This window comes from Lagopus leucura, unplaced genomic scaffold (assembly GCF_019238085.1).
Source record: "Lagopus leucura isolate 7727_CA_CO unplaced genomic scaffold, USGS_WTPT01 Super-Scaffold_1, whole genome shotgun sequence".
NCBI classification, from domain to species: Eukaryota; Metazoa; Chordata; class Aves; order Galliformes; family Phasianidae; genus Lagopus; species Lagopus leucura.
In genome coordinates, this window is record NW_024962250.1 from 26,467,558 (window position 1) to 26,481,534 (window position 13,977).

General features: G+C 39.4%; 1 protein-coding gene across 7 annotated transcripts in view; it reads right to left on the reverse strand.

Moving 5' to 3' along the window:
- Positions 1–13,977, reverse strand: part of FOXN3 (forkhead box N3) — a 196,348-nt gene that overhangs the window by 13,033 nt on the left and 169,338 nt on the right. For 4 of the 7 annotated variants that reach the window (XM_042862666.1, XM_042862643.1, XM_042862658.1 and 1 more), the window contains one exon: positions 7,823–7,888. The exons of 1 other annotated variant lie outside the window; for it this stretch is intronic. In XM_042862666.1, coding sequence (XP_042718600.1) covers positions 7,823–7,888 — 66 coding nt within the window. The remainder of the gene's footprint in view (positions 1–7,822; positions 7,889–13,977) is intronic. 2 more of the 7 variants (XM_042862684.1, XM_042862673.1) reach the window with 1 other exon arrangement.

Below are 13,977 nucleotides of genomic sequence, written 5' to 3' on the forward strand. Positions count from 1 at the left end.
TCCCTCCAAAGATGACAGTAATTTATTTTGAATTGTTGATACCTACAAACTGCCAATGTACATGTTGTCCCTGATAGCCGGATACTATCCCTGCCTTTGCACAGGTTGTATGAAATGGTTACTGATTATCCAAGGAATTATTTTCACACATTGGCACTTTTGAGGGCTTTTGGGTTATTTACTGGAAAATATGTAGAGCTTTCATTCCAAAGATAAATTTGTGCCTCCCTAGCTTTAATTAAGTTTTGAAACCATACTTTGAGGTTAGTTATTTATATTTTAGATTGAAAATTCAAAGTGTGGAGGCAAAACAATTTACTCTAAGCCGTATCAAAAATCAGAGCTGGTGTGTACTATCACCATCCAGTCCTGAGTCCTCTTTTGTAATGCTTCTTTAACCAAAGGCACAGGCAGGTTACATGGATCCACATTCCTAGGCAGAAGTGTGAAATGTAATTTACACCTTTTCTGTGTTCCTAGAGACGGTGATGTCTGAGGAATACATCTCAAAAAAAAAAAAAAAACAATGCAAAAAGATCAGTACACCTCTTTGATTAAAGGTTTCTTCTTTCATAAAACGTTCTTAGTGAAACTTGAACGGTCTGAAAGAATAAAATCATTATTTGCTCTTCAGCTTCCATCGCTGCTTTGCTCTGAAAGTGGCAATGGATCTCATTTCTTTCCCAGAAAGCTTAAAACCCAAGAAATATTTCAATTAGAGTAAATAGAGATAAACCATACAGAGAATTTGCCTCTAATCTGTTGCATTAAGGAGGCAAAGGATTTTTGATCTTACTCTGTTCTGGTGAAATTCCACAACTGGAACAGAATTTGGTGGAATTTCAAGTCTCTAGTACTTGACTGCAGAGAAGCAATACGTATAACATCAAAAATCACAGCTACATCTATAAAATTCTCCAAGGAGGAAATAATCTTTCTTTTATATTCTACAGCAAACTTTTACATTAACAAGTTTCACAGACAATAAAGTAAATGCCATGTGGTAGAACCTGCCATAATCAGAATCCATCAAAATGTTAGATAACATTAAAAAGATCCAACAGAACCATACAAATTGCTGCTCTGCAGACTGCACCCAGCAGCTTGAGGTGGAAAATAACACGGTGGCTGCATGACCATCCCACAGCTGGTGCAGGACTGTTCCAACTGAGCATATTCTTAAGTGCACTGTCTCAAACTGTGGGACTTCTTTTATCACAACCCTTGGCAGATGACACCTATAATCTCACAGAGCGTGTGTGTCAGAAACAAACTCCTCCTGTCCAGCTGAGCTAACAACCCTGTCCAAGCCCTTCACAACAACCAAACCCAGGTCAGACTGGTCATCTTTCCCTGAAGAGATGACTGTTCAGCACACAGTGTATCAAATCAGCAAAACGTAAGTGGAAATGGTGGAGGAAATACTCAGCAGAAAGTGTCAGCAGACACACTGATGCTCCAACTCCTCACTAAATAAGGAACACAGCTTCTTGGTCAAATGTTGGCGTGAGGAAGTTAACTCAGCATTAATAAATTGTTGTAAATTAAGGAAATTAATAAGAAAAGGGTAATGGACATGTTCTTTACATCATCTGGGAAACAAGCACACTCTGTTAAACTCTCTAGCTCAAGGTAGCCAACTGTTAGAGTAGTGAGGAGAAACGAGTTTTTACTGAAGTGAACATTTCAAAGCATGAAGGTGGTATTCTGTTGGGGCAGACTGGTTTCTTCTGCCTCTCCTGTCATCATGTGGCACACGCGTTTATGTCAGCCTCTCTTCCCTGAGTCATCTCATGTAGCATGGATGAAATTACTATAGGCAGGAGATACTGAATGTCTGCTAATATCTGTCAGCTTTAGATTCTTTCTGCCAGTTCCTCCTTCCAGGACAGCATTTAGCAGAATACTTTATCTCAGGCTACAAGAACTGAAAACAGGAAATTGCTGATGATGTGTAATTGATGGGACATCAGAAATTGCCAGAAGCAAATATTATCTGCCAAATGCGTGACTTTATTCACTCCAACTCTCTTATCCCAAGCACAAATTTGATGCTGTCTCCCTAGCATGTTCTATTTTACTATTTAAGAGAATTTTTTTTTTTGGAACTCAGATTCCAAAATCTGCAGCCCTAACAAACTGCAAATCGAGGATGTGCCCAACCAGCTATTTACCCTAAACAAAAATTTGAGCATGGAGCGAAAAGTGTGTCCTGGTAATCCGACCACATTCACACCTTAAATAAAAGCATTTAATAATAATAATCTAATCTTCAGAGCTTTTTTTTTTTTTTTTTTTTTTCCCCATGAAGTAAAAAATGCCGGCCAACCATTTTGGTGATACTGGAACTGGTTAACAACAGCACTACTTATTCAGACACTGGTAGTGAAATACTTTTGTGCTCAGAAATGGAATAAAAATTAACAATCCCCCAGCCCTGAAATTCCCCAAAGCAAACAAAACATACTGCTGAATCAAAACGCAAGTAGGGAGAAAGTACATCAGAACAGTAAGTTCTCTCTCCAATTTCATTTCTTCACTTTAATGACATAATATTGAAAAACCAAAAGTCAGAAAACAGAATCTGCGTTAACGGAAGTCGAGGATACCATTCCCCTCAAATTGAATGGAATGGAAAGTTTCAACCCAATGAAAATGCTTTTCCAATTTTTGCTTTGTTACAGAATTGTCAGCAAAAACAGCTTTATGAAATACTTCATTGTCTATGATTTATCATTTTCTGATATAAAAAGTAAGGCTGGAAGCTGCCTCATCGGCTGTAACAAGTAATTTGTCCACAAGCTTTCAAACAGAACACAGCAGTTAACACATTTCACATACAATAAAAATGCACTGAGAAGACAGCATGTTCTATTTGATCCTATTCACAGCATTTCTGTCTGCTCTTAAGACAATTTTATATCATTTTTTCCTTCATTTCTGTAAATATATATCCCATGTATCCCATCCACTTGCATTCGCTTAAAAACTGAATTTCATTCAGATACATTTTTGTTAGTATAGAAGTAGACCTTTTTTAAGAATTTCTTCTCATCCCACTGAATTTAAGATGTACTGAATGTATTTATGCTGCATTACAGATGCTTTGAGGGAAGAAAGGTTTCCAAAACAGAGATCTTACCCTTGAAAAACTTGCCTTTTAAAAAGTGCCCAGCAAAACTCCATTCTCCTATCTTCCCAAAAATCCTTAGTAGAGCAGTTCAGTCTCTAGCAAAGAACCAACTCTAAAAACAGTGCCATGAAATATCCTGAAGGCTGTCACTTTCTAGCTAATCTGGATGACTAGAAACAAACTGGAAGATAAATGTTGGGAGCTGAAGGCACTCTCCTGGAGTTTCCTGGCTTCCTCCCAAGCCCTACCTGCAAGCAGTTTACAGCTGTGTGCAGTATTAAGTTGCAGCTTGGGCAACATGTTTGCATTGGTGTGCAATTCCCAAATCATATAGCAACATGCAAAGGACTACTCCTGAATTCAAAGCTATGTCTATGATGGCTGCGTCAGGAGTGACTCACATTAATATCTTCAGTGTAATGCTTTGACCTTGGTGCTTTTCACCAGCATTACTATCAACAATAGGTTTCGCACAACTACCTTTCATTGGTTCTTGCAAATTGAGCAAGTTCACAACAATCCCACTGATGAAAAAAGTATTGCTATTTAAAATGCTAACAGTGACTTGAACCTCAGGAAGTCCAAACACACTGCAGAACTACCGAACGCTATGCCCAGTTTCTTCATGGCAAAACACGGTTTGGCAGGACTAAACAGCATGCCAGGATGATACAGCCTTGGAGCTGAGGACAATATGCCACTGGAAGTGCCAGCTGGTAGCACTCACATGCAAGATGCTGCGAAGATGTGAAGTACTGAGCATTTCAACAGTCATACAAAATAACATGTAGGTACTCACTAATCGAGTAGCCACAGCGTCTACACGCAGCTTTATCACTTTTGTTTGCTATCTTTGCCCTTGGCCCTTCTGTGAGCCAGATACTCGTCAGAGAACAAAGGTCCAGCCACTGGACACAACCTGCCCACAGCAACCCAATCAAAACTGAGTCCCCTCCAGGTAAAAATTCAGCTCTCAATGCAAGTCATGTATCATGGTATGAATATTCATGTTCCACTACTAATGACATACAAAGTATTCATAACACGTGATAGCTGCTACTAAAGGAGCCAGGTGTTCCTTTTTTTTTTTTTTAACATAATCAAATAATACAAAACTTGATGAAATGCAAGGACTTCCATAAACTGAAATAAAAAATAAACATTAAAATTATGTTTCTACCTGTACTTCTGCCAGCTGGATTGTGTTTTTCAGTGGAGCCCTGCACAAAGCTGGCTACTTGTAGCTTCTGTCTTTACTTGCAATCTCCAGTTATTTAGTTGGTAAAAATATGGTAAGGTGTTAATATTTTAGAAACTGTTTAGAAATTTCTGATGCCAGTGCTACCACAATCCAGGAATGAAACTTGCCAACCTGGACAGGTTAGGAAGCCAACTTTACTTCGTCAACAACCCAGTATGACTGCAACACAAACAATCACTTTCATAAGTCCATAAAGCAAAACTCCCACAAACAATAAAAAAATCCAAATAGCAGCATTTTACTCTTTTATTTTGCAATCTTTTTTTGCATGAAAATGAAAGCACATTGTGATTGAAGCAAATGCTGAGCAATGCTTGTGCCAGCTCAGACACAGTTTCATGGATTCATATAAAAACTAAAGCGAATTTTAAAATTCCTGTGTGGCTGTCAGCAGTCTTTGAGATGTTCATAAATAATTTCAAATGGCCACTTAAAACCTAAAGCTAATTAATCAGTCTGTTACAGGGAAGGACTAGTATACGCTGGGTTTTCTAATGCCACCAAGATGGGATTTCTTTCTGACAGATCACATTAAAAGAATAAATTTTAATATGACTTTGAGTGATGGCTGTACCTAACTTTATCCCCAAAACACTTTTAGCATCCACGCCATCCAGAGAAGCACAAGTTTTTATCCTGTTGGGAAGGCAGCTTTTAATTCAAGGAGATGCCTTCGAAGTAAAAAGCCAATGTGTGCAATCACCCACAAGTTCAGACTGTGCCATGAAGACATCCATGGTTCACAAAGATGTTCTACATGTTTTCAGGACAGATGAACACCTTAATGCACTGGACTTTTAAACTTCTGGACTTGCCAAGCTGCTATGCTATGAAATTACAGGCAGGTTCTGCCTCCATCCGACCATCTTTGCTGCTGAAGTAAGTGGCACACTGGTAGTCAGACTCTCATACCCAAAGGGTATTTTCAGTCAGTTTTTAACACTCGTGGCCAAACTGCAAGCAGTGTCCCTCCCACTTTAAATCCCTTACAGGTAAGCTTGTCTTCAAAGCAGGGGGCATTCTGCAGCCCTGATGACATGAGCACATGCCTGATAGTGCAGTCTGATAGAACAAACAGAAACCCAAATCTTCGAGACACCAAACAGTGTCAACATGCTTACTACACTGATGATTCAGCTCATTTACAGACTACTGACCAGCAGAGCAGAGAATGAATTGTGATCTTCCATACAATGCTCAGGATCACTACGAAATTTTTATAGCCCACTTGCCTTTTATTTGAAAATTATTTTTAAATGTGATATTTTCATATCCTTCATGCATGCTAGTAATTAAGTTGCCTAAGATGTTCCTAACATGGTAAAGTGGTAAAGGTAGACCTCACTGCATTTCATAGGTGGGCTTATTTACCTTCTCAAGGATGTGTTCACATACACAAGTATTTTGCTACAATTTGAAAGACCTCTGAAGTTATGATCAACACTCCTAACCTTTTCTTCTAACTTCAGCCAATTCCACCCAACATTCGGAAGGATTCCTGAACTTCTGGGTAGACCCTCATGTCTTTACACCTGGCATAAAGGCACAGAAGAAGGCCTGGATATTTTGTGACATCAAGAAGGTAGCAACATGAGCGAAGGAGCCACTTTCCTGCTTTCGTCTCTGTCTCACTTTTGACACTGTGACACAACAGCCCACTGGGGAGGGGACAGGGAGGAGAGACACATCAAATTACAAAAGTCACACTTTTCTTCCTCAGAATTACCTCTACAAACTAAAACAGCAACAAATCACTTGCGAGTCCACATGTCATCTCTATGGCATGAAAGCAGCCAGGTCTCTGGATCACTTCCACACAAACACCTGTGATACTGGGAAACGTGCACATGACATAAACATCTGCAGTGTGTGCTTAGCTTATGCAGGTTACTGTGCATCAACTCTGTTCTATGGCTGCACTCAACAGTTCTCCAGCTCCTACACAAGTCTGGATTATTGTGTGTTTTCTCCGCCCTTTTCTGGGCACACAATGTTGTCTTTCTTCTTTCATCTCTCACACACTTAGTTTTTTACTCCTTTTTTATCCTGTTTTATATTTCAAACTCTGTTACCCATTTTTTGCCCACAACTCTGACTTACTTAAATTTCTGACCCTCGAAAGATCGCTCATTTCATTCTCCGTTAGCCTCATCAGTACCCTCCGCTCCTTGGTAAAATCCTTCCTTTTTTCTACTTGCACATAGGGCTGGAATTGATTGTCCTTTTATGTCTCACAGCTCCTGAAAGCTTTGAGGGAGAGAAGGGCAAGGACCACCCTCTCTGGCACGGACAGGCTCTTGGTACATCACACTGTCTCTCCACAGGAGCTTCTCAACAGATATTTCTCTGGCACAGTCACAAAGCAGGCTGACAATAGCTCTCCTCGGTTGTGCAGGAGATTCTTTGATGGTAATTGACTCTTCCCCAGGCAGAATATCAAAGTGAGAACCAAGGCTTCCCCCGGAATGTGGATTTGGTTGCATGAGCTAGAACAATAGTCAGGCTAGACAGGCTTTATAATGGCTTCTATTTTAACTTCTGCCTTGATTCTTTAGAGCTGGCTGTCACTTGGCATTACTACCGTGCTTGCTGACCAGAGATATGTTTGTTTTCTTGTACTCCCTGCTTTTGTGAAGCAATATTCTCCATGGATTCCTCTAATACCTCTACCTCAAGCTCTCTGGGACAGGATGATTCTCCCACCATGAGCACAGCCCAGGACAGCAGGCTAATACCTCTACCTCAAGCTCTCTGGGACAGGATGATTCTCCCACCATGAGCACAGCCCAGGACAGCAGGGGCCAGAGCATCTTCAAGGCTCTATTAGTATACAGCATCAAACCATCAGGTCTGGTCCCAGAACAAGAACAGTTCTACTGGCAGGAAATCAGACCTTTCCTCCCTCCCTGGAGCCTGCCTACTGCCTTGAATCAGGTAGTGCAAAAAGCAAAATAGGCAGGAAGTGTGCAAGGAAGGAGCTGAAACGGTGCCCAAGTGAATGGAAAGTATCCAGATGGCTGTGGTAACTCACACGATGGGAGTCAAATCAAAACAAAATGAAAACAAAACCATATGCCATGCACCCTTCACTCCCTTGCTCTTTTTCTCTCTCTGCTTTCCTGGCTGTTGCCCCAGGTCTTTCCATCAGTATGGATAATAGTATGTTACTAAATTATGTGTATGTCATGAATAACAATAACCCCTCCTTTACATTAGAGATTATGGATTACTGTTATTCATGTAACAGTGAATGTAACACGAAGCACAAAATTATACTCATGTAAGGGTCAAGGAAGTGTAAGGGTCTATAAAAGAAGTAGTACTTCTTCATGAAATCCTTCTTTTTATCTGGTACGCTGTATACTTATAAAAGAGAGTATTAACTTTACATGTCTATGTTGCTATATGCTATAGAAATATCTACTCACAACCTGCTTGTATCTCAGGGGGAGTATTCAAAAGCATCATGGCAGTGGCAGCATCAATGTCAGGATCTGGAAAAATCAATCAATAAATACATTATTTACAACTGGGCTAATCTTTTTGCCCCCGTTGCTAAACTGTAGGTTCAATTGAATTTCTTCAGTGAGATGGTGTAAGAGCTCATTATTCAGATGCTTCTTTGATCTTACATTGTATTCACCCCCAAACTTGCATGTAATCTCCATACTGCCACTAAGCAGAGCACAGCGAGGAAAGTCACCAAACCATCCGCATGTGTGCACGACAGCACATGTTAGCCTTTGTTAGCCTCACAAATTTGCTATTTAATTTTGTGATGAGCATTTAGATTTCATTACAAAGGATCTGTGAAAGCAGGTGCAACATCACAACTTAGAATCAACACACTGAGATGAGCAAGCAGGACAGTGGGAAAGCATATGGAAACACCTACACCTGAGCATGTAGAGAAGATGATGCTTGGTCTTTTTGATTTGCCAGAAAGGATTTCAGCCATGTTTGAGAAAAGACTGGGAACAAAACTACGTTTTAAGGAAAAGCGAAGGCAGGTCTTCATCGAAGCATCAACTTACTTGCATCCTCATCCATTGTCACTTTAATATAAGCAAAAATCATCAGCCGGCTACTGTTATTGTTAAATTGGTTTCTGAATCCATCACCAACAATCAGTTGACAGATGGTGAGTTGTAGAGATAGAACAAAATATGATCCTTTTATAACTATATTCACTTGCTCCACACACAGCAGCACGGCTGCTATGGAAATGCGGGTAGCTATGACAACAGTAAACAACCCAAGAACGGCCACTGAATAAGCTGAAAAGAACATCTGCCCCAGCAAAGCGTCCCAGCTGCCCCGGGGCGCAACTCGCTAATCGCCCCGTGATGCCGTGTGACAGAGAAAGCCGCCTGTGCCACGTCCGAATAAATGAAGTGTGCAATTGAAGCAGACATAAAAACGCACACCCTTGCCGACTGCTGCCTCTGTGCTGCTAAACAGAATTAATAATGAGTACGGGTTTGTTGTTTTTATTTTTTTTCAGCTTGTCAGCATTTATACTAAATTACGTACAAAAAAATTCAATTTTCTGCTAATAGCTTCATGGCACTTTGTTTTGGCTATTATGTCAGAACATTAGTTTTCACTGTTAGAAAAATATATACTTTGTATGTCTATATATTTCAAAGCTATTTCTAGCAGAGCAGCATGATGAGGAGTAAAGCCCTGAGAGTTATTAACAATACAAACACCACAGGGAAGATTTTAACCATTAAGAATATGAGGGCATTTTTTATTAGGTTAAGTATGTACTATTTTTCCATGAAAATGCAGATGGAAATACAATTGTAATATGAATACTTTATTATTTAATTGCTAAAGCAGTAAACATCAACAATGTAGTAAGCAGAGAACTGAAGTCAGAGTAGCAGAAGAATAAATCAGTATAAAAGGCCCACGTACTGAAAAGCAGATGCCTGTCCGTGTCCTGGGCAGATGAGCACATTCTTTTTCAAAAGCCACCAGCAGACTTCTCAGAAAAGCAGCTTTACCAACTTATGTCCATTTTCAACTCTGAAGATACATCAAAAGCAGTACTCCTGCTGCAAGCATCTATGCTGAAAATGCCACTCCCAAACAGTATAACTTCCTGAGTGTGCCATGTTGCAGCACCAGGTCCAGACACCACGCAGACCATACAGCAAAAGTTTCCCTTTAGTCAAACTAAAGAGGGATAATCTACCTAAATAAAAAAGAAAAAGGGGGAAAGAAAAAGGAAAACAAAGAAGCCCAAGAAAGTAAAGTCAACTAAAGGAAATAAACCAGAATTCTTCCACCTCTTACACACCATAAAATCAGAAGATTGTTAGAAGTTGTATCTACTGTATCATAATTTGCGTAGCTCACTTCAACATCTGCTTACAGGCTGTTCCTAAATTGCATTTTCTTGCTTTACTTTAAATGAAGTCCCACTACTGTGTACCACTGTAGCATAGTATTATTTTTGCTGTTAAAAGAATTAAAGGACACAACCAGAAAAAAACACATTTCCTACTGTATTTGGCTTTTGTTTGGGTAACAAACTCGGAGTTCTGATATAAAAGAATCATAGAAAGATGCAACTAGTTTATCTCGACAGGTGTATTCTTAGCATTCAGACCACTGATGGCACAACCATGGTTTTGTAATGACTTCATGACTAATATAAGCTGTTTACAACACTCCATTGCATCCAGAGCAGCTGTTTTCCGAAGCACAACCATGATTCAAGTACACCCACACCTGCCAGGGTGCCTCGCTCTGTTTATATGGGTATGCTCTTGAGGAAAGCAGACAGCTATTTCATAAAGCCACTCGGAGGCTTTAGGTAAGATGGCTTGGAGAAAAGTACTATGGAGGCACTAGCAGGATGAAAGACAACATGGTTTGGGGCATCTTTCTTCAGATGAAGAGAAACAAGAGACTGGTTGCACAGGAGGCCTCAGGCAGATCACAGAACTAACATGTAATGTTTGCTCAAGGAAGAAACCTGCGTGGTACCTGTGTGGCACCAGCTGAAGACAAGGCTGAGGCCAAAGACAAGGACTGTGGTTGAAGACAAAGGCTGAGGCCAGCCACAGCATCCCGCAGCAACAGACCAAAGAGGTGCAGAAGTAGTGTTTGAGGGTACTACAGAAGGCCAGATCAGAAGGCCCTGGGTTACACTTGTAATTCAGAGGTGCAATTTTGAGAAGGATGTCAAGAAGAGTGAAGACATAATCAGGAGCAGCAGCATGGAAGGAAGGTGAAAGTATTTCCTCAACCTGTGGCTTCACCTCAGACTCCTGCTTCTTGTCAGTACCCCCATGATGACACTGCCTTCCCATCAGATGGCATCTTCATGAAGTCTCTTCCACACAGATCCTTCCACACCCAGTAACCAGGCCAGACCTCGTGTGGCAACGTGACTGGCACAGTGACAAGCATTTCTCCTCCCCACCTGTCCCCATTTCTGAAGCTTATGGATTTCAAAGCTGACATCTCTACCCCACCTGAAGTGTTTGTGATCATCACTAAGGCTTTTGAAGTTATTAACAGTGGGTGGTTAGTGAAAAATGATTGCAGGAACATCTTTCCCTAGGAAACCAGGTTAAAAATAACCACATTCAAATTTTTGGAGCTAAGAAATTTAGATAAATATTTTAATGGATGCACTTCGGTTTCTTTCTGCTAATTAAAATAAGTGGAGAGTTGACTCAGTACACAAACCGCGCTTTCATTTTTTGCTAGAGGAAAATAGAAGGGGCCCAACTTTCCCAGTGAAACAGGAAAGTAAGGAACAAAGAAGAGCAAAGATGTGGGATGTTTAACAAAGAAGGAAGAATTCTCTCCCATCAGACAGTGACAAAAAGATAGTGACAAAAAATTGCCAGCAGCCACATCCTCCCTAACAGATAACAGCTGTCTATTTACTCAGCACTTCACACTGCAACCTGAGGTTTAACTGCTTGGTCCTCTACCCACCAAGTGCCATTTGTACATTATCACAAAGGACCTGGAAAAACCTTAAACACTTACATGAACTCATGAAACACAAAAGCATACATCTCAAAGCCAACATGGTGTAGGAACTCCAATACCACTGTAGTATCTCCATCACCAGTGGAAGCTTAGTACTATTTTTGCTTGCAGTGCTTTCAAAGAGAAAACTTCCTTTGAGGAAGACAACATCAAAAAAAGGGTAATCACCAACCTCATACCAAGTCTGTTTGCTGCATTTCAGATTCAAGGCCCTATTCAGCAGTGTTGAAAAGTGAACACCAAACTTGTAAACAGCATGCTGTTCTTTTACTGAGGAACTAACCTGAAATTTATCACTTTGTGAAATTATGATTAAGTGAATATTTTCAAGACGTGTTCTGAGCCAAATTTCACTACGTATTACCTAACAAGACTAGAATTCATTCTGGATAGCCATGTAAAGTGGCAAATGAGGAGGCATGAGATACTTTGGCATGAGGTTATATACAAGCATTCAGCAATACACAGGATAGCCCTTTAAACTGTTCACAATTGGCAAAAAGTAATTAAAAACAAATAGGGTACCTAAGAAAGCTGGATGTGACAGCTAATCATTTACGTTTACAGCTCTGGTTTGAGCCCATTTTACAGAAAGAGAAAGTGTTTTATAATAATGATTTCCATTATTTTGGTATTATTTCAAGCTTTTATCTGATTTCATTGAATCCTTCAAATCCAGCCCCTTCCAATTAAGCCATAACAAATATTAGAGCAACAGTCCCTCCTGATTTTGCTACAGGGCATTTACTTCTACAGCTACACTACATGGTTTTAAAGAAAATAGTCATTTAGGCAGTTCAAACCAACCATGGCCTGAATTTTCAAGCACAGATGCCTACAGAGAAGCACTTAAGATGCATTTCTAGGTACTACTAAAATGTTACTGCCAACTGACGTAAAAAATGCCATTAGTAAACAAACTGCACCATCTGTACACCACAACCATGGCCATGCTATCTCATCCGGAAGGAATTTATAAGATCTTCTTTTAATTTAAAGTTACTTCATCTAAACCAGAACTAATTTTGTATAAAATTTTACTTCACCATTCCGTGTTCTTGCTTTCAACCCCATCTGCTTCTGCATCAGCATCCTCCGCTGTCTTTCTCCATTCAAATCCACTACTCTAGCTGGGATGCACAATACTTACTGCCACTCTATTCAGAAGATAAAAGTCTCATTTATTCCTTTTCTATGGGATCAGACTCTATATTTCCTGTCTCAACTCTTAACAAAGTCCGCTCCTATATCTTTTCTAATGGTCTGATTCTTTGATATTTTTAGTTTTCACCAGCAGGAAAATGTTGCAAAAGCAGTGCTGCCTCCCACCTTTTGCTTCAGGCTTATTAAACTGCAAAAGAACAAATAACAGCTTGTCTCTATTTAACTTGCCTGTTAATAGATGCTCCTATTCCTTTTCCAGATAGTTAACCTTGGTATGAGTCAGTCTAGGTCAAAGACGTGAAGAATAACTAATAGTGTGAAGGCATCTTTATATTTATTTTTTCTTTTGCCTAATGACGAAGTATGACTATAGTTATTTGAATATAACTGCAATATGCAAGACAGAAAAAGATACCTTAACTGTAAATACTGCAACTTGGTAAAACTCCTTGGTGTAGAATGTCACTGAGTCATCTTCTGAAATATTTAAATAAGGTTGAGTAAAGCTCTTAAAACAACCGAAGTACTTGTACTAGTGTACTGTAAACCAAGAGAAACCAGAACCAAGATCTTGGGAAGAAGCATAAAATTATATTTGTATAATATTATATTCACATATCAGTGCATGATTAGACCAAGTATAGGAATTTTGAAAGCTTACTATAGAGGCAAGGAGAAAGATACTTCACTAGAAATACAAAACAGGTATAGTGGTACTTCCTCTCCTTTGAGAGGATCTAGTATGAGACACAGAAATAGGAAGGTACGGGTCTAAATGAATCATTAATTTTTCCTCTTTTTTAAGTTCACTTCTGGCACCGCTAAGGACTGCACGAAGGAATCTGAGAAAACAGATAAAGTCAAACTTTAAACGATACAAAGCATTTGAAACAAAGCCCTTCTTCCTGCTCCTCTGCTTTATTAAATTTTTATCATCACAGATGTGGACATACAATTTCCGTTTTCTAACAATATCATTTTATCAGCTGAAAAGCTGTGTAAACAAGCAGTTATGACATACATTCCTGTTAAAAATATTAGTTTTAATAAAAAGAAGGGTAAAAGAAAGAGTTAAGGTCTTACACAAGCCCAAATTCACAGAAAGGTTCATCTATCACTTGGAAAGCTGTATGAATCCAAAACATAACATCATAACTTTTCATCTCAGCAGTAAAGATTAAGATCAATTAACTGTTAAAAGAAAGACTAACAACTCTGATACATATTTTACCAGTGCAGGATAAAAATCTTGCAGAGACAGATGACTAAAGAGGTATCAGATATACATCTTCTATATAAAAATGGCACACAATAATACGTTCTCTGCTCAAAAACAGGGGAGATGTTTGCTTTCTTTTTATTTAATTTTAAAATAATTTTTCCTTCTGCTGTGCATTAC